The sequence below is a fragment of the Lampetra fluviatilis genome, chromosome 2 (assembly GCF_964198595.1).
Source record: "Lampetra fluviatilis chromosome 2, kcLamFluv1.1, whole genome shotgun sequence".
NCBI lineage: Eukaryota > Metazoa > Chordata > Hyperoartia > Petromyzontiformes > Petromyzontidae > Lampetra > Lampetra fluviatilis.
This window is the reverse complement of record NC_136276.1, coordinates 19,968,999-19,995,896: the sequence shown is the minus strand read 5'-3', so window position 1 is coordinate 19,995,896 and position 26,898 is coordinate 19,968,999. Positions and strand designations below refer to the sequence as shown.

General features: G+C 41.9%; 1 protein-coding gene across 3 annotated transcripts in view; it reads right to left on the bottom strand.

The window, feature by feature from the left end:
* Positions 1-26,898, bottom strand: part of LOC144943921 (neuropilin-2-like) — a 150,111-nt gene that overhangs the window by 53,836 nt on the left and 69,377 nt on the right. For all 3 annotated transcript variants that reach the window (XM_078871802.1, XM_078871792.1, XM_078871811.1), the window contains exons 5-9: positions 22,899-23,054; positions 17,047-17,216; positions 14,827-14,982; positions 13,674-13,818; positions 8,803-9,149 (exon numbers count right to left, since the gene is read on the bottom strand). In XM_078871802.1, coding sequence (XP_078727928.1) covers positions 8,803-9,149; positions 13,674-13,818; positions 14,827-14,982; positions 17,047-17,216; positions 22,899-23,054 — 974 coding nt within the window. The remainder of the gene's footprint in view (positions 1-8,802; positions 9,150-13,673; positions 13,819-14,826; positions 14,983-17,046; positions 17,217-22,898; positions 23,055-26,898) is intronic.

The window sequence follows — 26,898 nt, the reverse complement described above, 5'->3', positions numbered from 1 at the left end:
AGAGGAAAAGGTTTTTTTGTATTCTCGTTAAGGCCGTAGACTTCAAGTCGAGCACGATTTCTGAGTATTAAACTATTGAGTAATCCACTGGTAACACTTATGCATGGTGATGATAAATGACCAATTGCATCTATGGATCACGATGCTAGGGCTAAGAACCCTTTATGCCCATGTTTGAAATGTCCCAATTACTCTTGGAAACGTTCTGGAAATATCACCTGATGATTCTGGATGTAATTATCAGGGAAACGTCGTACTCAAATTGTAAATGTTTTGGATGTACTCATTGCCATGTTTTGTTTATGTGACAAACCTTACTGGTTGGCTGTGTCGGGTGGTGGCGGGTTCACGACAAATCTAACCCCAAAAAATCTCTATTATGAATGATATTGGTCGCGAGAGTTGAATGAAAAGTCTGATCCTCGATCCTGCACATCAGGGGTGGGTAACCTTTTTTCTGCCAAGGGCCATTTGGATATTGATAACATCATTCGCGGGCCATACAAAATGTAATTCATGTTTCTATGAAAAAGCGCCTAGATGTATTGAATTTCGAGTCGTGCGGTTGCCTTGGCAGGGCCAGACCAAATGATTTTGCGGGCCTTATACGGCCCACGGGCCGGACGTTCCCCACCACTGCTGTACATCATGGCCTTCAACCGCTGCTATCATGTGCACAGCATAGAAACATTACAGACAAATTCTCCTTAAGTGATGGTGGAGCTCACAGGGCTAACGTCTGTAATTGAGTGGCGAGCTGACGAAGCCAAAAGCCTGGGCTTGAATCGGACGACCATCTGTGATGAAATCACGTCGTTGTGTATCATGTAACAAATAAAGGACAACATTCTATCTTTCCACGTAATACATAATAAAACATGTGTTTCTCTATCAGTCAAGGGGACTGCCAGACCAGAAGTCCACAATGATAAAGGAGGGAAACTTTTCAGCGTTCTGAGTTTCTCCAGTGCAGTCAGACCAAGAGCCTTTAGTTGCCAGATGTTACAAGTGACATTTCAGACACCTGATGAACAGTAATCTGTTGCAAATGAATCTCACATGGACATATTCATATACAGTAATATAATGCAGAACGTATATATATTAAGATAAACCTGGCAGGTAAGGGTTTATACTCTTGAAGGAATAATCATATAACTTGCAATACAGTACAAGCAATGCTCCACACTGCTATTTTTATACATATGCTGTACATCAATCAAGAGTAAGTGTACGTATGTGGAAATACTATTATTTATTTTCTCTAAAACGTTTACCAGTCACTGTTTTCCCAATGAGAAAAAAAAACGATAGTGCCCTTCCTGCTGAAAAATGACCATGGGAATCCTTGACACAACACTGCTGGTGTTGCTTTTGAAGCTGACAATTTTGCTCGGAATCTTGGCCTCAGAAATAGCAAGAAAACCATCCCCAACATAACTGCCACATCTATGTGACCTCAATGACTCCTCTAAATTCAATTACCCATTTATATTGCCTTTGCAGCAGCCACAAGTTTAAGCATACCTTACAAACTTGTAAAGGACAAGTCAAAAAAAGTTCAGAGAATCATGTTAAAGACGTACGATTATTTGAAACATGGCCAAGAGAAATGTTAATAATACTAAGGAAAAAAAGGAAAATGTCGTGGCATTATAATGATCATGCTCATTCTGTGCTCTCAAACACACGTGTAAATGAATGGCTTTTGGAACAACTTACTCCACATTACAGTAATTACACAGTAAAAATATGAAGGCCTGTGCAAGTATGTGCCTCATCAGTCTATTCTGTGTACAATGTCACAACTAGATGTATTTATGATGTGCTTCTTCGGTCACAAAGCTGCACATAGCTTTTACTTACACAATCTTAACAGTGGAGTATTTATTTTATAATTGTAATAAGGAAATGTATTTCATTCTCATAATGGCTTAGCGTTGAGCTTCATAGCATTACCTTCTGAATATCCGTAAAATGTTATTTAAGTGTAGATGTACGTCCATCGCTTAAGCCCTCATTGCGTTTGAAGTCATGCCAGGAATTGGAATTAACAAGACATTAACAAAAAGTGCTGTGTCGTATTGCCTTTCTTGTGAGATTTACACTCCGTCCAGCAGTGCAAACGCAGATAATGTTTGTATCCCTCACTGAGTTAGTAATAGTAGCACTAAAAGGAAATTCTAGCTCAGTAACATGCATCCATTAAACGCATCGTGTACGTGGCAGCTTTAATTGAGCAATGTTTCCAACAGTGCATTTATACAATCTCATTAAAACTAGATGATGTGCCCAAGGCCAAAGTACTCTCAAACAGAACAAAGCACTGTCAAGTTATTGAACACGAGAACATATATAATGGAATAGTGAGATTTGTGGATACTGAACCTGGCAGCCAACAACTGTGTATTGTTTAAGAACATCCTTACGGATACTTGCATGCAATCACGTTTTCTGCATTCCACAATGCGCTCCCCCAATTTATATGTAAATAAGTGTATTTTTTTTTTGCAATATGTTCTTCATTTACTCAAATTAAAGGGAGAAGTGACGCAGAGGTTTTGCTCTGAATCTGGCGACTTGAATTTGATAACCGCCCACGGCTCTCATCAGTGGCGAATGATATCTAAGCCGGTCCTGCAACCTCACAAACCCACACTGATCAGCACGGTTGAAGTATGGTCAAAATACCCGCGTGCCCGACATGGTGTGGCCTTTATCCAAGAAGTGGACTGAAAAATTGTTATACGTTAATTTCAACTCACTTAGGGTTAGTTTTATATGCTTTTATCTATGTGTGAAATAACCAATTGTCCACAATCCAATCATCCGCAATGTTATTTGTAAAAGCAATACGTTCATATGAGATTCATGTAATTGCCCATGGAGAACATTTACAAACATTTATATCCGACATTACCCATTAAAACGCTTGATAACTCCACCAAGACAATTTATTTGAAAAGTTAGCCACTGGATTATTCAAAGGGAAATACCACAGAAATATGATGTTGGTGATGGTAAAATTGTTATTTTGAATATTGTACACATCTAAAATTGACGATAATCACGATTTATGAGTACAGCATTATGTACATGCAGTCGATGTTTATGGAGTACACCTACAGAGGTCAGGGGGCTGATATTTTGTCTTCTGGATTACCCAAGTGGTTGTCCTATGTAGAAAATGGCCTCTGCCATAGAAGTGTGGAATTTCCACTACTGGCTGATGGTCTGCACGGACTCACTGCTTGTTTGAGTATGGAGACACTTTGACTAAATTTTTTACAATATCCCTAACGATGCATTACAGTGTAAACAACTTCTTACAAAACAAGCCATGTGCCGTTCTGGCAGTGTTATAGAGGGTATATGCATGCCAAGATGTGAGAAAATATTCTGACATTTGGGCCATTGGCAATACACTGCACCGACAAAGATCTCCAGATGTTTAGTCACAAACTTCAAATGATTTTGAAACTAGTTTTGCATGCAGATCATAGATGAAAAAGACCTATTTTTCACAACAGCCCAACTGAAACATCTGAGCGTGATGGGTCTTAGTTTAAACATGCATTTAACATGCAATGGTTTAATTTGTTGATGTTTGTTTTGATCATTTGTGAATTACTATTACAAGTAACTTGGTGATGGCAAGAGGCTAGGCCAGACATTTTGGCATATGCCTGTATTATAGGATTTTAAATGTTGGGTTGGTGAATCATTTTATAATGATCATGAGACTCCCAACCTCTTGGGCAAAGCGGAAAGGCATTACAGAAAGCGCATTACTTACTTGAATACATTTTCTCAATGTTATCCCCTCGTATACATGTGTAGTGACACCTTACATAGTAGTCTTCAAAGGGAAAGATCCCCTTTTCTCCAAGCATCCGGAACGCCCTCGCTTCCTCTTTACATATCCCTCAAGCTCCTTTCCCGAAGGTTCCTTGTCCCGCTTTTCCCTCCAGCCAATCACCTTCCATTTTTCCGAACGGATTCCAACCGTCCTCCCTATCAATCATCCTCCGCTCCCCACTCTTATCCGTGTTGTATTTCTCCTCCACAATCCCTTAAATTATGAGACCTCCTTTGCCAGTAGCAAGATATAGTAATAGGTTTTTACAGTTTTCTCTGGCACCAAATGATCCCTTGATAAAGGTGTCAGTTTTGGTGTCAGAAAAAAGGGTAAAAACCTATTACTATAATACATTAAATTCCATGCATCTAACCAATCACCTTTCAGGTCCGTTAAGTACAAATCAGAGGGCCTTGTTTTACGTCTTGACTGTACGTGTCATGCACGCCTGTGTCCATAACGTCCGGTGAGTATTTTCGGTTGTGATTGAAGCACTACACACGCACGTTATCTGGATACTTTGGTTTCCTTCCACGAACACACACGGTGCCCAAAATTTGAGTATTGGCCAAACATTGAAAAAGCAGCCACTATGTGAAGCTTTCCTGGATAAGCAATGAACTTTATTGTAGTCCTAAAAGGCAAGGGGGCGTATCGAGCCAGCACTGCTGACATTTTGAGTTCAAATCAGTGCCGCGGACCAAGGCACACTCCGAGTGTTCCTTTTGCAGTAACTTTTATGGTGTCACTGGAGATAGAAATACTACACAAAACAACTTAACTAATGGCTGGCAGGGATGTAAGAATGGGGACAACTGCACGCAGAAGCCACAGAGGCACTGCTTTCAAGCATAACATCTCACTGGCCCTGCCTATCAATCCTACCCTATCGTTTCCCTGCTCTGCCGCCTCCCATCTCCCACCCACAGTTTCAATATCGGCGGGTGATTTCTTCACATTACACGTCACACATCACACACTTTCATCAGCTCGCAATATGCTCCCATTTTTATTCTCACAGGGAGAAATGAACGCAACTAAGGAATATAATTAAAATATACAACAGCCATGAAAAAAAAACATGGTACGATATAAATATGAGCTGAATATGCTTAGATCATGTCAATGGATTATTCACAAGTATGTTAGATAACTTATTTATAATGTATGTGAATAAATCAAGAATTCCAAAATATAGCTTACAATATTGGAGCGCCGTGGTGGCGAGATGTTAACTACCTTGCCGGATATACAAGAGGTCGTTCGTGGGTTTGATCCCAACACTGACGCTTCTATATTCGGAGTTTGCATGCTCTCCCCGTGGTCGCATGGACTTTTCTCCAGGTCCTCTGGTTTTTCCCTCCACATGTATAAACATGCATTTAGAGTATTTGGCTACTATACATCTCCACATAATAAGCCCCTTCGTTGAACATATTGTTTGTGGCCAGGTAGCTTCTGAAAAAGAGCTATACAGCTCAGTGGGACTTACCTGGTATAATAAAAAATAGTTTCCTTTTTTTATAGATACCTCTGTTTACAACGAAAGGCCTAAACGATATACATGTTGACGATGGTTCTATTGCATGTTATAGCAAATATTATTTAGAGCTACATCTAGGAGGAAACCAAATTGCCCAAATAAAACCGACACTCGCGAGGGGATAGCGGTTAGCCACCGCACACAGAAGGGTCACAATTCTACTGGCAGCAGTGCCCAGTCGAGACACCTTGGTGTCTGGCAGCCAAGTGGCTGCGATTCACGAACCTATCGTCAAATCTCTCGATTACCGGCATGTGCCGGGAACGCGCTTAGTTTGACGATAATTCATTTTCATTTATTCGGTGTGTGTACGGTAATGCATTTGCATGTATACATGCATCGGGGCCATCAATCCTCCCAGCTCAATAGAACACAGTGATTACTAAATTGTGGAAAGTCAGCGTTGTTTGTCCTCGGGGTTCAAGGCCAGCATAGGAAGGAGCCCTGCATAATATACATTCGAGAGTGACGCACTTCTATTTTCTGAATATGAGTACGGTACAATGCGGGTTTCGATTACGGAAAGACATTTGACAATCCAGGCCGTAGAAATATTTTACTCATCGGAGTATGTCTGAATCAGTATTTTCGAGCTGCATTGCAGAAAAAAAGTATTCGGCAACTTCCATGTAGCAAGACTTTGTAACATGAGTAGTTGTATCAGCATGTGAATCTACAAATTGTATCAGCATGTGAATCTACAAATATCACTATCCAGGGTGCATTCTTTAAGCAAGCTGTCTAATATATTTGCCTTTGCACAAGAACAATTTGAAATAAACAAATAACAAAATTCGGTATGTGTGTTGACCACATGTTTTCTTCAGTTGTTGGTGAAATTCCACATTTTCACATAAAAAAAAACAGGTGGATACAATCTAATTGTTTTCATACCCTCGAAATTGGTTTTAATTGTTTTGGGATAAAATCCTGCGTACATTCATTCAACACTGGTGAGATACGTGGAGCTGTCGGGATGTGTCCAACGTTGAACGCTTCCCTGACAAACTGCGCCGAAGCTGAATGCCGAGCAATGGCGCATTTAGCTGGATGTCCACAAATGAAAGGGCACCGGTTTGTAGTAAAAAGGCACGGTGCACTTTCATCACAGGTGTCAGTATAAAGATAGAATGTGGAGACATTCGAGGACGTTGTTGAATTGGCTAGCGACGTTGCAATAACCCAGGAGAATTTGCGAGAAAGATGTCAACAGATGTATTCTTTTTTGCGGGCGCTGACAGCAAGAAATGACGTGACCCACTCTGACAGAATATAGAGGTCAATTCTGGTGTTGGAGATGGGTGCTTGAGGCAAGGCAAAGTCTGTTACTGTTAAGATCAGAGGGCTTTGCACATTTAGAAACCCTAAAACACAAGAAGCTGTTGCCCTTTGAATAGAAGTGCATGTAAAGGATGCTTGTAATTTAATGGCAGGACAACTTGAATATCCCCTTTCTGCCTTCAACATCCCCCATGGTCTCACGTCTGCCCACCTCTTGCATTTGATCTCTCTCTACTCCCCTTCACTTGCTCTCAGCTCCAGCAACCAAGGCCCTCCATAAAAACCTTCGCTCTGTGGGAGATTGCCCAATCTTGTCTACATCTACATGTCTCTGATCTCACTCCAGAACAATTTCATCTCAATGAGCCAGCATCAACCACTGTCCAAACCCGCTCTTCTCCAAACATGCAGGATTCAGCAACGTGCCATTCCACACAGAGCAGAGACACTCCAAGTTTCGCTGACTATATCATAATTTCCCTGGACTGAGCAGGAAAGCGGACATAATAACGCTTTGGTTTTGTGTTGCGGAACGTTTCACAAAACCCAAGTTCTGCCCCCATGCGTTTTGAGTATTTGGCTGCTATAAATGGCCACATGATAAGCCACTTCGTTGAGCTTTCATTATTGGACATGTCACTTCTGACATAGAGCTATATAGCTCAGTGAGCCTTACCTGGTAATATATATATATATTTTTTTTATAGTTTAACAGTTTTCCTTCCATCAATCTTGAGATCATTGTGGTTGCTGAGCATACATCACCCACCATAAAGGAAAACCACAAATTGATACAACTTAAAGTGATGAAAGTAAAAAAAAACAGCATTCCTGTTTCTATTGAAATGGCATGTTTTCTCATGATTTCTGAAGAAAATAAATATGTATTTCAAGTAGAGTAATAATAACTCTCGGGGCATCATAATTTAATCACACCCTTGCTAATTATATTTTCCATATCAATGCATTACCGAGGTAAAATATTACATGCATTAAAAAGACACACACAAGTTGCCTTGTTACTGAAGAAGAGCCAATATTCAAACCATGAGCATACAAAACATATTTAATATTATAATAGACTGTCAAAGATTACATCAGTGGAATAGTTTAGGTCCACAGGGGCATTTGCTTCGAGCTAAAAAACTATTAAGTGCTGAAAATGTTATGCCTTTAAAACTCTATCTTGTAATTGTTACCATAACCTAATGATGCTTAATTATGTTTTAGTTTCAAGTGGCATCTTTTTGGTGGATGCCGAGCGTTGTGCAGTGCAAATAAAAAAACTAAGATTTAATGAGACGCATGACTCAGCCGATTTAATTTAAAAAAATGAGCAAATGTTGTTTGATTCACTGAAACAACCACACGGTTGACACTGGGTCTTGTGTAAACAAATATTATTCCACCGTTCATATTACCGATAGTGATTTAAAGACAAAGAGGGTCAAGATGTCACAGTACTGTGGTAGCCCCAGTCTTCCCCTTGCATGTTGAAGTTTAATCTTGTACAATGTTGAGCATTATCCATTATTGCCCTTTGGCTGTACCTTCGTGCATCCAAGTCTAAATGTGACTGACTCACGCTTATAAATCCCGTGATTTGAAGGCAGTGTTGGTGGATTACACGGACTTCATAATTAACCATGAGGCTCTCAACGTGCTAAACTGCATGGTGGCCAAACAACAGCAGTCCAGTGAATAGGTTCCTCACTTGGCCGTGCAGATTTTTAGTTTTTCCACTTGGCATGTGATTTCTTCCCACATGTAAAACTCCACCCAGGTAACAAAATGTAATAAATTTGGTGTCGCACTCACCTTCATTAACGGCCCTGAAACAGCCGTGGGAATTCAATATTCCTGTGGCAGATGGCAGTCTCTTTCCCTGGACAACCATGGACATGATTTCTACGTACATGCATAATTTCTATTAAGTCTCCAGCAACCCTATCGGGTTAGGGTTGACACCTCTGAGGTCCAAAAACAAGGACGTGTCATGGGAAGAACATCTCACAGCACGGGAGGCGGGCAGAGCTTCACGTGAACGCATCGCCCTGCCACCTCAAAAGGAGGACAATCCTGGCCAGGGGTGACACCCTACCAGTGGAGCATCGTCTACCTTGGGCAGGTCGGAGTCGTCCTCGCTGATCATTTCCCAGGTCTCTCCGTCGAGGCTCGTGGCCAGGCGGAACTTGCGCACGTGCAGCCGGTTATCCGGAACGGTGCCGGACTTGGCGCCCTGCAGGATGATGCCGCGGACGGTGTGCCGCCCGCCCAGCTCCACCTGCAGCCACTCACCCACGGGGTGGGACGCCCCGTGGGGGGGCATCGGCGCCCAGCCGTATGCGGAGCTGAGCAGCCGCGCGCTCGACGGAGCCCAGTTGAGGCCTCGCTGGGACGAGGACTGCAGCTGCGTGTCTTGTATCCTCCCGGAGAGCATTCCCAGCATGCCAGAGCAAGGGTAGTCTGTGGGCACAATTAATCATTTGCCGCTTACATGGAGTATATGGTTTTGCTCCTTCGTCATATGGCTGTGGTGCACAAATACAAATAAGAAAAAAGTCGACGCTTCCGTCAATATCGCTGCGGCCTGAAAAGTAAAAATATATTATAGGTGACGTTTCAGGCAATATGGTCATTCTCTAAAGGTGTACGTGCTATAAAGAAGGTACATTGCCTAAAACATTGCCTATTATGCATTTTCGTTTTAAGGCCACAGTTTTATTGGCGAAAGTGTCCTTTTAATTGATTCGGTGTGTGGTACGGCATGGTGTAGTAACAGTGTCCTGTTTAATATAACTCACATGGGTCATGGCGGTAGCAGAAGTGCAGCGGTTCACGCACTGCGCTTTGAACCCGTCGTCCTGAGTTTGATTACTGGCCATGGCTATGAATTTTGTATAGGAGAGCTGTGACGTCTATTCTCTGATACACAAGAGTGAGAAAATGTTGCATAGATTCATACACAACAATATTTTTGTTCTGCAGAAAGGATTGGAAAAATGCAGGCATTACAATCAATGGAGAAATCTTAACTAAAATTTTAGATTTGTTGATAACAGTAATTTATCGTCCAATGTAAATGAATAAACCCAACGTGTATCTGTGCTCAACAAGCAATGGGGAAGTGCTCATCTCTATTGGCAGCTATGAGACAGATGGGAATTCCACCTTCCCATGCCTGCAATGACTACAATCATATGATGCATATTATTACGTGCCAATAAATATGGTCCTATTTAATATTTTGTTTGCTCAAGGTGGCCTGGGTTAATAAAGACTACAATATCATGTTTGGTCTGGCTACTGCTGCTTTATTACAAAACCCTGATGTAGGTGCCTCGTGCCTGCAACAAGGACAGTGTAGACCATGCTTTAACTTTACCATTCACGCTGTAGGTAACACAAGACAGAACGTGCCCCTTATTAGTGCAGAAATGTATTATAATGATGATCGTTTCCCTGACCTCATTATGAAATAGTTGTTTTCAAAGTGGCCATCAAGAAAAAAAATGCTTTTCGTTCACGTTGTATTCATTACATCTGCTCTAAAATGAAGGTGTTATTGAATAAGAAATCACTGCGTATTGATCGTTTCAGATTCCTTGAAAGATGGAGAACACTAATGAAGTACATTTTTAATAAAACATGCAAAATAACATTCATATCCTGAGGCTCATTACATAAAAAAACAATGCTGCCTTTGCAAAAAAAACATTGACGCCCAGCATAAATTAAAACTGAGCCACGTTCATGAAAAGAAAAACAGAAAATAACAGGCGTTAACGTGCAGAACTATTATAATTAAAATGTCAGAAGGTTATATCAGAGAGTGTAATGATATGGTCATCAGTGTACCTAGAATGCCACCAAACAGGATGATATTATATAGCTCTAATATACGCTTTGATTACTATGCAAATGACATATCCTTAGATATGCAGGACGAATATGCCTGGTCTCCCCCCCCCTTCTCATTATCCTTGTGTAATTATGAAATGATTGCTGCAACCTGTACCTCAACTCCCAAAAAGTCAACTAAAATGTGATTTCTTGTTCAAATAAGCATTCAGGCAATGCTTGTTCCCTGTTTACAGCCTTACGGGGGCGGGTTGGGGGGGGAGCGAGTCTATCCATAGGACAACCTCTGTTGGCATCATGGTCCTGATTTTATTATACCCAGTGGGATGATTGGTTGAGTCAACCACCAACCAGGATTTGAACTCGCAACTTTCCGTTTTGCAAGCCGCTCCGTCGACCGTTGAGCCACGTGACCGGTTACCACCAACCGAAGGTGGATTCAGCCAACCTTAATTCATGACATAATATATCTGGACTAGATTGACCTGTGGAGTAAAAATTGGCAAAGCCTTCGCTTGCAGCACAGAAGGCGGCCAATCTTGGGTCAGCGCAGAGCGATGATTTTCAATGCAGTTTCACGAAGGGCACGGCTTAATCTTCCCCCAGGTGCCAACCAATCAGCCTAGTATCTGATACAAGGTGGTGCACAGCTAGCTGTGAGAGTTTCCGAATTGACATTTCTTCACCACCTGACGTGACGCCGAAAATATTTTGTGGGGGAAAAGTAAAAGAAACCCGTATCATCTCGGCCCGAGAAATAGCATGAGATGTATTGTCTGATGCATGTGTGGCATCATTACTTTGTATGTAATATTGAGGGCACTTTCAGTTTTTCTGTGGTGCCATGCAACTTAAATATATTTCACCATTGTGTGCATTACAGTACAGTTCTGGCCTGCGCATATCTTTTGAGGTCTTTTGGAGTTCTCATTGGCAAGTAAAGAACCTCAAATTGTAAAATAATCACGCAGCATCTTAAATCAGATTTCGAGTTTATCCCCAACTTGGAGTGGGTGTTTAAAGGAACAATTTCACTTACAAAAAAAAACCGAGAGTCAATGTTTTCTTTGGCAAGTTTCTGTACATGCACACGCACACACACGCGTGTGCAATTCAACACTTCCATAACATATGCCCAATGCTCCGGCAATAGCGTCTTCTCTCACTTTGATGGCACAGCAAATTAGAAGTCCTTCAAGCTATGAGGTGCAACCGAAACATTTGGTCATGTTTTTAGCTGCTGAAAAATTGATGCTCTCTAATGGCCGACTGATGCATGAGCCATCAATAGAGGGTCGGTTCAAGTGGAGGCAGGCATTGACGAGGCAGCTCTGTGGTGGTTTGCATGACAGGCTCTTTGCTTAAAGCCTTTTAAGCTGACTTTTTAATTCGGGATTGGATGCAACAATAGTGGGTGAGCGTTCCCTACAGGAGCCAGTTTATTTTTTTTCATTGCCAACATGACGATGCCAACATTTTTCCCGAACTGAGTTTAAACATTCGTCTTTTTGTTCGAGAGTTCGTTGTAAGTCAACTTAATTAACATTTCTTAAAGAAACATGCTGTTGTTTTCTTATTATAAATGCGGTGGTCACAGCGCTTGTCATAGCCGTTCTGGGAGGTCCAACAAAGACATTTCAAGTGATATAGCACATGATTTACACGCTCGTATGGAAAAGTTGCCAGATAAAGGTTACAGGGATGTGACCTAAGCAGACTTTTTTTCCGCGGCATCTTGACAAATGGCGTGTCAGAGTCGCCAATGAAAGTAGCAAGGGTTGGACATGCGCTATCTGAACGGATGAGACTGTCAGCGGAATACACACAAGCAATGATTTCATCGTCTTTTCCCATGGTGCTTTCTTTTCTCTCCACTCACGTCCAGATGTGCAACACTTGCAATGCCGTGCATTGAGAGTACCGCTGTCTTGTTCTATTGTACGGTACTTTAACTCAGGTCCAATTTGTTTACAGCTCTATAGCTGGAATTCAGAAAAAGGTTGCATGGGGTATTTTCCACTTTTAAAAAAACACGTTAAAGTCACTTTAGTACGTGCACAAAATTCACCGCCCATTTTGTGTCATTAGCAGACAATGGAAACATTTTCCAGCACAAAAAATCTTTTTATTTCCATGGCATGACGAAAAATGAGCATGCAATCTGGGGTTGTGTCCCCTGCACCAGGAGGTGCTACACCACGGGCACAGCGCCTGTGTTGTCCCTGCCCTGGGAATGTAGATATGCCACCAGCACCATGGAGATGATCTCCACTGCAAGCTTGTTTAAGCGTGGAGACCTTCTGGCTTGGCCGCGTGTTCGAGAATTGCAAGACGGGAATGATGTCGAGCTGTGGCATGATTTGGTAGAGCGTGAGCCTCGAGAACGTTAAGTCTGCCCTTGTTGCTAACTGTGGCGTGGCCACACTAATTGCCCTGTGCGATTGGAATGCGGTAAGTTGATGCTACTTTTATAGGAAGTGGTCAGTCAAGGCTTGTCATGAGATAATTCAATCATCGTTAATCCATGATTCTGAATATCTATTTTTCACGTGGGTTCTGCTACGTTGGGGGATGTTAGGCCAACACCAATTGCATTGCATGTGTATTAGCTATGGGAGAAACCCATGCAGAACAGGGGGATAACGCGTAAACTCCACTCAGAAAGTTGGCCGAGTCAAGAATCAAACCCAGGTCCTTCTTTCTGTGAGGCACAAGCGTTACCACTGCACCAGCCTTCCTCCCAAGCTGGCAGGTAATACAGCATTGTGACGTGATGTAGCATTGCCTACGCTCAACTCAATCAGAGTACACTCGATCTAGTCAGATATAAGTTAATCAGCCTTGAGCCCACGTGATGGGTGAATGTCATGCACAGAAAACAGTTGTAACAGCAGGTGTTCTGGGCACTAGAGGGCAGCGCAGCAAACACCATTGTTCTCCACTCTCCCAAACCTTCAACTCTCATTGACCAGCACGGGTGGCATGTGGTCAAATATACCTCACGGCCCTCAAGGCGTGGAAAGCCCATCAGCCAGCAGTCGACCGACACAAAGAACGGTCGTGGTACGTACGGCAGGATGTGTGGTGTGCAGCAGGGCATGCCGTGATTATGCAGCGCGGGCAACTTACCGGAGATGTGACATCCGTACAGCTCAAAGCGGAGGGCGATGCCATTCTCCCAGCTCCGGGGCCTCACGCGCACGAACCGCGTCAGCACAGGCTCCGGGAATTTGTTCTCCACCAGCGAGGATGCGTCCGAGTTGGCCGAGAAGACCTGTGGAGGGTAAGGCCCTGGGTGTAGTTACTCTGGTTGGAGTCTGCACGTTCTCACCGTGGTCACGTTGATTTTCCTCTGGGTCCTCTGGTTTTACCCTCCACATTTAGTGACATGCGTTTAGAGTATTTGGCTGCTAGAAGTTTCCACATGATAAGCCGCTTCGTTGAGATATCATTTGTCATCAGGTTGTTTTTGAAAAGAACTATATAGCCCAGTGGGCCTTACCTAGTAACATAAAAAAAATGTATAGTTTAAATTGAGATACGAATTAGATTCATTATGTTGTGGTAGTGCATGTGTAAGATCCCACATACATGTACTTATACTTTATCATATATGTAAGCATAGCATACGTAAGCAGGGGGGATCAGTGGTGCAGTGGCTAGAGCATTGTGCGAATAACCTGAATATCTTAGTTTGATTCCCGGCCATGGCTAACGTCAGTAGTGACTGATATTTGGAATAGGCCTGCACCACCCCTTAACCAAAACTCACTGAAGAGTGCGGTGAAATATCGTATGCACAGAACTCCCCATAAGTGGCATGACATGGAGATGCCTTCATTGAGCAGTGGATTTACATAAGACTGTAAATAATGGCGAGATGTTAACTCCCTCGCCTGGTATACAGGAGGTCGTGGGTTCGATCCCAACCCTGACGCCTGTATATTTGGATATTTACATGTTCTCCCCGTGGTCGCGTGGATTTTTAACCGGGTCCTCCGGTTTTACCCTCCACATTTATAAACATGCGCTTAGAGTATCTAGCCACTATAAATTTCTACGTGATGACAAGGCATTTCGTTGAGCTATCATTTGATAGCCAGGTCGCTTCTGAAAAGGGGCTATATAGCTCGGTGGGCCTTACCTGAAAAAAAAAAGTTGTTTTTTAGTTTAATAATATTATTATGGTTAATGAAAGGACAGATGACTTAATCATGCAAGCATATTTCAAAACAAACGGTTTGTTACAATATGGCTCGGTTAAGTGTGAAACTTTGCGTACCTTGGGCATCCTTCCCTCTTTCAACATCATCCAATCGTCTCCATTGCTGCTGACTTCCATCTTGTATGATGTCACGTAGTAGCTCTTCTTGGAGTCCTTTGAGATGGCGCCCTGTGTCGCGATTCCACTCAGGATTTTCAGGTAGCCTAGATCAGCCTATTGAGATAACGAAGAGGAGAGTTCACTGGGCTGAAAACACGAATTTAAATAGATGAGATAAAAATGAAATGTTATCTTTGCACATGGCAGTCTTCATACAAAAAAACAGACAAACGTAATCTCTATAAGCACATGCGCATTATCACATTCGTTGCATTTAAAGTTGTTGCATTAAATGTCACTCGTGTTGTTTTTACTTTATTTCTACATATATATATTTCCTCCCAATATATTTTAACTGTGTTTTTAGAGTTGTATCGAGTTGAGCTGAACAATCAAAATATGTATCTAGACTGGAGGAATCCGATGAGCTATGAAGCTCTTTTTCACACCCAGTAATGTTCAATCAAAACTATCGTTCTGATGAGTGGTCCACCCTGAGTCTGAGAATTGTCTGGAACTATCATGGAATTGGTTCTAAAGTCCCTTCAGCAGGCCCCTTTCGCCACTCTCAGCATGCACCTTTTTAAATAATTAATTTCAAAGCTGGAATTTGCATAATTAAACTAAGCTCTTGTTTTTATTTCACCAGGTAAGGCCCGCTGAGCTACATACTGTAGCTCTTTTTCAGAAATGACCTGGCCACAAATGATAGCTGAACGAAGTGGCTTATCACGTGGAAATATATAGCAGACACATACTCTAAATGAATGTTTCAAAATTAAGTGAAGACAAAGCTAATTAATTATACATTTTTGTGTACTTTTAATGCCTTCAATGCTGTTTCTCAAATTTCCGGAATGCTCCTCGCATTATACGTTTCATTTGGAAAGTTTATATACTGCATTGTATTTTATTATTTTGCAAAGTTAAACTAATCTTCTCCCAAGCATATGTCTCTTCCTTGTTGAGAACTTGGCTGTGGTCCAGGTAATAACGTTTACTGCCTAGAATTTACACACTACAGCATTAATAAGACAATGAAATAAAATGTTTGCCAAATTAGACTAAGCTGACAATTTAAAAAAGAAAAAAAGTGTTAGAAAAAAGTGCTGCACATTTTACGGCAATTTGTGCTGTGTGATAGCTCATTACCAGTGCCTTATAAATTACACAGAACCTCAACTTTATTTTTCTTAACTAAACTCATTGCTTTACACAAGCGATGTCTATACTAAGGGTTCCAATGCAGTAAATGTGCACATTTTTACTTCATTATTCCCCACCAACGGTACTTAAAATGAACATTTTCTCCAAAATAGTTGTGGTTCAGTGGAGGAAGATATTTTACTTTCAGCTTATTTTTGACCATTCGGAATGTGACCAGGAGCCGAGTAAAGAGGAATTAGGTAAGTGATGTGTGTGAAACTAATCCTTGCATTTGGGACATTAGAGAGAAGGCTTTAAAGGTTTTGACTGCCCCACTGAAATCAGTATCTGGGGGTCAAGGTTTTTTTCTTAAGATGGCCTTAAGAGTGCTTCTGCGAAGAGCCTAATGGCCTGAATGACATGTAGGGCGTCTTTAGCGTGTTTTGCTAGTAAAAAGACACACAAACACACGGTGTGAGAAACTGCCCGGCGTTTGGGGACCTATAAGTGAAGGCTATTGTGCGTCTGAGTCGAGGTCTCCAAGTACTTAAACCCCCCCCCCCCACACACGGAACGTTGAATTCTCACTGCCCTCCACACGTTCGGAGTTTGAAACTACCAAGTGACTTCTTTTTGGTTCTTTCGGTAAAGTCACGTAGAAGGGAAATAATAAAATAATTAAAATAAAACATAATAAAACAATTCTCACGACGTTTCGGTCACAACGCAAGCAGCCGTCCTCAGGTGAAGAACAGGTCTGTCGGGAAGACACCATTCAGACGCTGTCTTCCCGACAGACCTGTTCTTCACCTGAGGACGGCTGCTTACGTTGTGGCCGAAACGTCGTGAGAATTGTTTTATTATGTTTTATTTCTATTATTTTATTATTTCCCTTCTACGTGACTTTACCGAAAGAACCAAGAAGATGAATGCCTGCAGTCACGAAAGCTTTAAATCAATACCAAGTGACTGTTTTGTTTTGTTACTGCAGGCAGAGTGCGGTGTGTGCTCTGCAGACGCGTAACACCAAACCTGTATCCACTCCTTGTTGGAGTCTGCTGCCGGCGTCCATGCGTGGATGGGGTTGTTGAGCCGAGCCTGTTTGGGCTGCCACTCTTTGTTGGGGTACATTGAGGAAGCTGTGATCTGCTCATCTCGTATTTCCAGAGACTCCATTCCCAGTGGCTGGTTGCACTTCACCGCTAGATGCACGTGGTCACGGGAAATAAGTGTGACTCGAATGCACCGTGGCGTACGCAAACCAACGCGACAGTGCCCACACGAAACGCAGATGACTGAATTGACAGGTAGATAGGGGAGTTACGAATGAATAAAAAAAACATTCGTTTTACACTCGTCACAATGATGGCAAGCACCAACGCATTTGGCCTTGCAAATGCTTAAAATATTAAAGAGATAAATTGTTGTTCGTAATAATTCAACCGTAATGAATAATTGCACGGCTACAATAGCAATGTGAGGCAACTTCTGTTGGTACACAATAATATCTCAGTTGTGTAGATCCAGTGACCCCGAGTTGTTCAGCACATGCAGTAAATATCGAATGAACAAAACAGTCAATAAAGTACAACCCCTCCTAACGACCACCCCTGGTAACGACTAATTACTTAACGACGGGCCTCCATAGAGCCCAATATGTAGTGTATAGTGTAGTGTATAGTAGTGTAGTGTTTAGTGGTGTATAGTGTAGTATATAGTATAGTGTAGTGTTTAGTAGTGTATAGTATAACCCTTCTTAATGACCACCCCTGTTAACGACTAATCGCTTAACGACGGGCCTCCATAGAGCCCAATATGTAGTGTATAGTGTAGTGTATAGTAGTGTAGTGTTTAGTGGTGTATAGTGTAGTATATAGTATAGTGTAGTGTTTAGTAGTGTAGAGTATAACCCTTCTTAATGACCACCCCTGTTAACGACTAATCGCTTAACGACGGGCCTCCATAGAGCACAATGTGTATTGTATAGTGTAGTGTATAGTAGTGTAGTGTATAGTAGTGTAGTGTATAGTGTCGTGTATAGTAGTGTAGAGTAGAACCCCCAACGAACACCACTGTTAACGACTAATCACTTAACGACGGGCCTCCATAGAGCCCAATATGTAGTGTATAGTGTCGTGTATAGTAGTGTATAGTGTAGTGTATAGTAGTGTAGTGTATAGTGTAGTGTATAGTGTAGTGTATATTAGTGTAGTGTATAGTGTAGTGTAAAGTAGTGTAGTGTATAGTGTCGTGGATAATGGTGTAGTGCCTCCATAGAGCCCAATGTGTTCACTTACAGACCATTCCCCTGTTAACGACGGGCTGTTGTAGGTGCAGTAAATATTAATTGACATTGATTAACCATGTTTATTTTAATGATATGTGTTTATAAAGTTGTTATTATCTTTATGTATTAAATCCATTATTTAAATATTACAAAGTACGTTTTTTGGGTGAAAAAGGGTAACTTTCGGTGCTATCCGAACGAATGAAGCCTTTGACGTGTGTTTCCCATGCTCGCTTAACGATCAAATCACTTAACGACAGGTTCCGTGGAACCAATTACCGTCGTTAAGCGGGGTTCTACTGCATACGGCATTCCAGTCCTACGGTGGGGTTGCTTCTCGTGCTGCAATGTAACTGTTGGGTGAGTGACAGTGGGGTGACCTACAAAGGGAGGGAGCCTTGCATGCAAACCATTTGCACAGGAAAGTATATGACGTGACATGATCATTATTTGCATACATAAATTCAAACATATATATAACATTCGAGGCTTTTGCAAGCCCACTGGTGAGTGAGGTGCCCCACGTACAATTGGCATTCATTGGGCAGCAGGGGGTGTTGAGATACTTCACCACCTTGGTCAGTACTGGTAGAAGCGGAAGGTGTTCATCAATTATTCACCACCGATGTTAGCCCTGACTGGGAATCAAACTCAGGTCACTGGGCTAAAAGCAGTGGGTTTACCACTGCACCACTGCTTCATAAATACTGAATAGCGCATTAATTTCCATGCACATTTACACTTTGACCGGGTATGTCATATATTCAAACTGCCGAACTTGAAGATATTTTGGCCAACATTTAATCTACGCAATCTAGGCTGATACGTCAGAACGATTAGGCCGCTTTAATACCTCTCTTATATAAAACCACAACGGATTTACGATTGAATGTACATTATTAAAACACAAAAAATAGCAATTCTGTATGCAGCAACGTCTAGCAGAATGTCCCTAGAAAATGCTGGCTTTCAATATTGTCAGTGACTTTAATATAAAAATCTCAGCACTACTTCTGCTCTTTTGGACCAACCGTAGATCTCATTAAAGGTAGTCCTGAGGTTTTCTGCCATCTATATTACAAATCTCAAATAGAAATGTCACAACTCTACTCTCTCCCACAAAGGTTAAAGCACCAATTAAATATACATTTTAATATGTATTTCATATTCCTCGTGAACATATAAAGGTCATAAAAAGCACAGCGGCTAAACATTTTTAAAGCTTTGCTATCTGGCTGCTGCAGTATTCTGTAGCAGCCAGTGTTGGTACTCGTATTTATTTTAGTTTTTGATAATAATAAAAAAAAACTCCCAAAATACCACGTGCGAGTATGATGAAGGCTACTTTGTTTTCATTGCTGGAAATTATATTTGGTGATATGTATATTTGCTACCTTGGAATCAATGCTGCTGAAGCTATGCACTCCCAGAAGGCCGTGGGGGCTGACGGTTGTGTAAGCAAAACAAAAACACCACTTCATGCCAGAGAGATATATATATGCGAATGTGACGTGTTTTCCCGCTTAACCACTTTGTTACTTTGATGTTCTCCACGACGACGACGACGACGTTGTTGATTATATTGTGCAATGTATCATTGGAAGAGAGATCCTCTGGGGCCAATCGCGTAAACGTTCGAGAGCACCGACGACAAAACGTTCAGTTTGACACAGAGGCTTTCGCGACAAATATTATTCATAATACAGGTTTTTGGGTTATAATCGCGTAAGTATCGGTGTGTGTTGTCAACCCGCAATTACCCGACACAGCCAACCAGTAAGGTTTGTCATGTAAAAAATAAACGTTCCAATTACTTACTATTTCAGCCTACCGGTGTGTTTACAATTTGAATACCGTGACGTATCGCTGGTAATTACATCCGGCATCATCGGGCAATTTTGCCATAATTCTGGCAAAATCTCCGTGGATTATGATGTGGATTTACTCTCTAACACACCGGTGGGCTGAAGTAGTAACTTATTGGCACGTTTTGTTCACGTGACAGGCCTTACTGGTTGGCTGTGTCGGCTAGTGGTGGGTTAACAACACATTTACATTTCGATTTAAAGCTTTCGTGACTGCAGGGATTCATCTTCTTGGTTCTTTCGGTAAAGTCACGTAGAAGGGAAATAATAAAATAAAACATAATAAAATAATTCTCACGACGTTTTGGCCACAACGCAAGCAGCTGTCCTCAGGTGAAGAATGAAACACCACTAAGCTTGGAGCGTATATTTAAGCTGGGTTGGAGGGGGGAAGAAGAGCTTAAAGTTTTATGGAATCCCACCAAGTAGTGGCGGTTACAGTTTTTTTTTATTACTTCCCTTCTACGTGACTTTACCGAAAGAACCAAGAAGATGAATCCCTGCAGTCACGAAAGCTTTAAATCGAAATTTAACCGCCACTAAGGGGTGGGATTCCATAAAACTTTAAGCTCTTCTTCCACCCTCCAACCCAGCTTAAATATACGCTCCAAGCTTGGTGGTGTTTCATTCTTCACCTGAGGACGGCTGCTTGCGGTGTGGCCGAAGCGTCGTGAGAATGATTTTATTATATTAAAATTTTATTATTTTATTATTTCCCTTCTACGTGACTTTACCGAAAGAACCAAGAAAATGAACACATTTACACTTACGCGATCTAACCCAAAAAAACATTTGTATATAGACGAAACTTTCCTTGGAAGCCTCCCAAACACCAAGCCGTGTATGGTCACACCCCACAGGATTATCTGCAGCCACCCCATCTGATTCCCTTTGAGGGAGCCCTGCTGATGCCAGCCTTAATAGGTTTCTAGCGCCGCCCGAGTCTGAAGGAAAACAAAACTGAGTGACCCGCTAGCCAAGCGCTGCATGCGGTATGCACGCATCATGGGACTTGGACTTCGGCCAAGTAATAATGTAAAGTAATAATGATCTAACAACGGGTGTCAGTTTTGTTGCCAGATAGAAGGGTAAAAAACCAATTATCAACGTTGTTGTTGTTGTTAGTTCATGATTACACCATTAAGGTCTCGAGATGACGATCTGCGCAATAAAAAATAGATTTCTAAAAATGGCCGCCATTTTCCTATTTAAAGAAACAATTTAACTGCGGGAATATATTAGGTTTGTACACCTGGGATAGATACGAACAACCTATATTGTCTACATCGTTACATATTCTTAGGTTTCTTTCGGTAAAGTCACGTAGGTAAAACATTAAAATTAAAATTAATAAAAGTAAAATAAAAATAAAATAAACTGACTTAAAATACCCTGGAGTCCACAAACTAAGTTGCAGTTGTGGTGATTGCTACATTGGAGAAACGAAACGTCATATCTCTGAGCGTGTCCGCGAGCACAAGTCAGATCTGAAACAAGGTAAAACTGATTCTTCCGCCGTTGCCGATCATTGCTTTTCCGAGACCAAAGTGCTCTGCAAACCTCCTGGCTACCATCAAAGGTTTGTACATGAAGCCATCCAAATATACAAACACAGACATAATTTCCACCGTGATGATGGGTACAAACTTAGTAATCGTTGGAAAGATGTTATTAACCATGCAAAAAAGATTTAACTACACATTTTTGGACCATCTTATTTGACAGGCACTATTCTTCAGTTACCGTATAGTTTCTTCTTCTTTTTCACACACTGGTTTTCCTACTTTAAGTTTTACCACACATATTTGGCAAATCTAGAATTAATCCCAGCAACGTAACAAAAGTGCTGTTTCATCTACATAACAAAGGCTCAGTCCCATTCACAGCAGCCGCACCTTTACATCAGCCACACCTTAACAACTCTTAGAACCTCCCAGTTCAACCAGTCTACACAACAAAGACTCATTCCTGGCAGCGGTTTCAGCCTCACCACCTCTACATAACAAAAAGCTCAGTCCCATTTACACGCACCTTCACATCAGCCTCACCTTAACAACTCTTTTAAACCAGTCTACACAACAAAGGCTCATTCCTAACAGCGTGCTTCAGCGGCACCGAACCTCACAATAAGAATATTCAGGGCCTACCTTGGCTCCTCCCACCCTCAACCAGTATATATACAAGGACTGTTTTCTTGAAATTTCTCTTACTTGATACAGCTATCGTGCTGTGACGGTTCCACCTGAAGACGGAGGCTTGTGTTGCCTCCGAAACGTCGTGATTTTTATTTTATTTTTATTTTACTTTTATTAATTTTAATTTTTTTCTTACGTGACTTTACCGAAAAAACCTAAGAATATTAATCCTTGCAGTCACGAAAGCTTAAAATCTACATCGTTACACTTTGCATACACCCTTTGTATAATCAGGTAGAAGCAACATATGCACATGTTAGTGTATTGAATACGAATAAAGATGCAGTGATGATGAGTAAACAAAAACAAAGCAAGCACTGTCGGTACTTTGATCTAAAATATATACAGTATTTATGCATTTACAATTTTGCAGAATTAACATAACATAAATCATACAATAAAACAATGAATTAAAATTAAAGTTAATGATGTTGTTATAAATTAAACTGTACTTGCTTTCTCGCCATGGTTTTCTTACACATAGTTCGCCGTGCAAAGTTCGGAGGGGGAATTAAATGTCAAATATCAGGGACTTACTTTCAATGATCTTGCGTTGAATCATCCTGTATGTTGCAGAGAAGCCATCCTTGGCGATGCCGCCATCCGTGTTAAAGGTGACGGAGAGAATCCCAGACACAGACTTTATCTCCCCTGGTGATTTGCTGCCACAGTAACGGCCAATCAGTGGCCCAACTGTGGCAGCAGCAGGACCCATTATAATGGGCAGAGAGTTGAAAAACAAGAGAGAGAGAGCACGGAAATGAGAGGGGAGAGAATGAGATGGGGAAAAGCAGACAGAAGAGAGAGGAAATGGCAGAGAGGGTGCAACGGATTGACATTTACAGAGGGGCGTTGAATGTGGGAGGAGGGTTATTGAAGTGAAATAGAGAGGGTGTGAAAGGCATTCAAGGAATAGAGATGATAAGACCGAGGGACAGGTCAAAAGAAAAGTGAATGAGTGGGAGGGAAGATAAGGAAGAGTTGTCAGAGAAAATAAAAAGGCAGAGAGAGAGAAACGAATGATAAGACAGACACAATGTTAGGAATGCATTGCATAAATGGCGCATTTAATATATAAGTTCAAGTCAATTGCATTTGGAAATGACAGTCAATTGTTACGGGTTCTCTGAAAAATGTGAATATATGATGATAGTGACATATAAAGCAGCTTTAAAAAGTAAATGTTTTCACGGGGTCAAGAATAAATTGTCGTTGGCAAAAAATCCTATCAATACAGCTCACGCTTTCAAGAAATGCCAAATATTAAGCTGTCCAATTGGATTTAAATTTACTGATAGCTATTCATACTTATTACTTTTTGAATAATACAGAGTTCATATATAGGATATATTTTTTGCATCATGAGACCATTCATGCAATAACATGTGTATATAGTATATACAGCCCCTGATCATTCATTATTATGATTGACATTACATCTAAAATGAGACTCATATACTGTACATGTTGAAAACATCAATGTTTGTGAACTTGTACTGCAAGTAAACCACTGTCCACAGACTTTGTCTCACATGTATTTCCAATGCACCGCCGAATGGTGCTACCATTGCCGAACGGAGGGAGAGGCTTTCGTGCAATTTCCGGAACCTCTGCCTGACGATGGCTGACCAGCATATGTCTTGGCAGAGATAAACCCCGATAAAAGATGAGACCGTGACAGGGCTTTTCGGTCAGTCGGCTCCTTCTCATTCTGACACTATTCATTTCCCCGGTACAACAACAAGAAACGAAACGCCTCTGCGATGTGCGTGACTCAAGTGACGGGGCGGTGACGCGGGCCCAGCAGCCGACGGCGTTCGCCATTCGATTATAACCAGCGGCCGCCCCATTCAAACGACACGCGCCGTGGTGCCGCTTCGCAATTTGGATCCCCGTTACAAAATAAAAAGAGAATCCCGTAACGTCTTTCGCACAAGAGAGAGGAGACCGCTGTGTGCCGGCGTCGGGGGTCCAAGTTTGGGGAATCGAGGCTGCGAACGATCGAATCGCGGACACACGTGGCCGATCATCGCTCCCAATGTGGAAGCTTGTCAAGACCCTCCTGGAAGAGTGTCTTGAGGCTTTCCTGGGCTGAACATCATACAAATTAATGAATGAGTGATGTTCTGAGTGACCGGTACGTTACAAAAAAAATCCACTAAAGTCTTCCTACGTATAGCGCAAGACAAGTCAATGTGTCTACCTCCTCAAACAAGCATTGGGGCAGTGCTCACGTAAGTTGCTGGCCTTGAGCCAATGGTAGAAATTGCACAGTCCCATGACAAGGGAAGGTTTATTCATCAAACAACCTGTCCTGATTCGCCCCTGAAGGTTTGGTGGGGCTGAGTCAACCCCTGATCCGGCTATGAACGCTATGAACAAGGCACACCGCAGTCAACAGTAGTTATCCTTTGGAGAGACTCAACCCCTATCAAAGGAATGTGGAATTTCCACCACCGGTTGAGGGCTGTAAATAGGCAATGAGCATCAGCAGAAATGCTCATTTGAGCAGGAAATCAGCTTAATTTCGCACTGCAACACCACCGATTAAAATCTTTATTCGGATATTCTATAAGGGTAAGGCAAACATATGTTCACATAAAGAAGGTTAAACCAGATGACGCGTTCGTATCCCTGCTGATCCGTGCTCCCCCATTGACAGCGGTTGACATATCCTCTCGCTTAAAAATCCCCGCGCAACTGTGAGCGGTGTCCCTCTCATCACCGGGTGAGCTCCTTAAGTCTCTGCTGCTAGACGCAATTCCCCACCTCCCCCCCCCCATCATCTCTTAATCCCTATTCACCCACCGCTCGGTGTGATGGGAGGGAGGTGGCGAGTCGAATTTGTTTGTGAACAAAATGATGTTGGCAAAAAAAACCTCCCGCGCCCCACTCACCCCCCAAATGCTTCGCGAGTGATACAAACAGATGGTGCTGTCGTGAGACTATGATTACACGTACGCATTAAGACCTTGATATAATGGGGTGAAGTTGCGCCAGTATCATCGGCTAGATCTGATTTACACGACAGCTCGAGGGCACGTTGAAAGTGCATTATCTCCAGCCAGACTCATTGGCTGGGAATGATGTTAGGGTGTATTACAAGCTTTTGAGCCGTGCCAATTTCACGTTTGGAAGCATAGGTTGGGCGCTGCTGTACACAATATCTTATCACGATTGTGGCATTGGGATAACGTGGTGAGACTATGTAGTATTGTGTTAATAATCCCTCGTAAAAAAAGGTTAGATTGCTGTACAATTACCGTCTTGTTCTACTCCACAAGACATGGAAGATGCGAACTCTTTCCATCGTTTGAAGCCAGGCTGACGGAGTGGATCTGCTCATAATCTCCTTTAGATAGCATGGCCTTAAAGTTATCACATATGTGGGTGGCATACTATGATGGTAAAATATTAGATTATTTTTTAAACTTTTTGTATTCTTAATTACAGCATATTATATCTACCTGTGTTCATCAGCAAGTGCCGGGTATTTATAGAACAGTCCCATTACTCTCAGTCACTGAACATGAACTGAAGCAATTTCCTGGCTAATTGATCTGGCCGTAGACTTGCACCGTCACTATTCATTCAGCCAAACACAAGAGGGATCATTTTCAATAAATGCACATGCTATGAAACTTTAGTAAAAGCATATCACAGACGTTGATGATGTCCTGAAGCACTTTAAAGTCGTGTACCTTTCGCAGTTTAAGGTCAGTGGCTAGATCAAGTTGACATGACTGATACTCAGACATACAGATGGTGTCCTCTAGTAGCTACAAAGGTACTGTAACATTGTAGTGAGGTCACGTAGGCAAAAACAACTTTCACAAAAGCTTCACTTATTTTAATGACTGCTCTGCATACATGTTTCGTCTTACTGTGATGGTCAGTGGCTGGAAAAGATGTCAAACAGTCAGTGCTATCAACAAGTGGTTATAAAAATCCACAGTCACGGGGCGTGAGGAATAACAGCAATCGAAATAAATCCCACGTAACGTTGGCCTTGATGCGATGCTCAGTATTCTGACCGGATTTCAGAGAGCACTGTCAAGGCTTTGGAGCTTTAGGTCGCTTACAGTCGGTAAACACACGCAGACACTTGTAGAGAAAGGTGAGGTGAGACATAGCAACGTTGGTTTAGTGGTACAGTGATGCATTTTTGTTCACATCAACTTTATTCCAATGCATTATAATTATTTGCAGTTCAACCCCCTTGAGATGCATTGAAATTCGTGTTTTTTTGCCAGCATTTGTGTTATAATTATTCTGTAATTGCTGGAAATATTCAATTTTGTAATTTGTGAACTGTGAGAGAAGCCTGCACATTTTTGGCCACGAGAAAAAAAATGATGTAACAAATACTCTGCAGGATATCTGGTTCCCCTGACCGGCTTTGCCGACTGACAGAAATGAGCACCACCCATTGCTCGTGTGAGCGTGAAGAGATTGATACTCAAAGTGAACAGCTTGCTCGATAACGCCACCTGGTATTTACAGAATACGCAAAGTGTGATAACGTTCTATAAAAAAA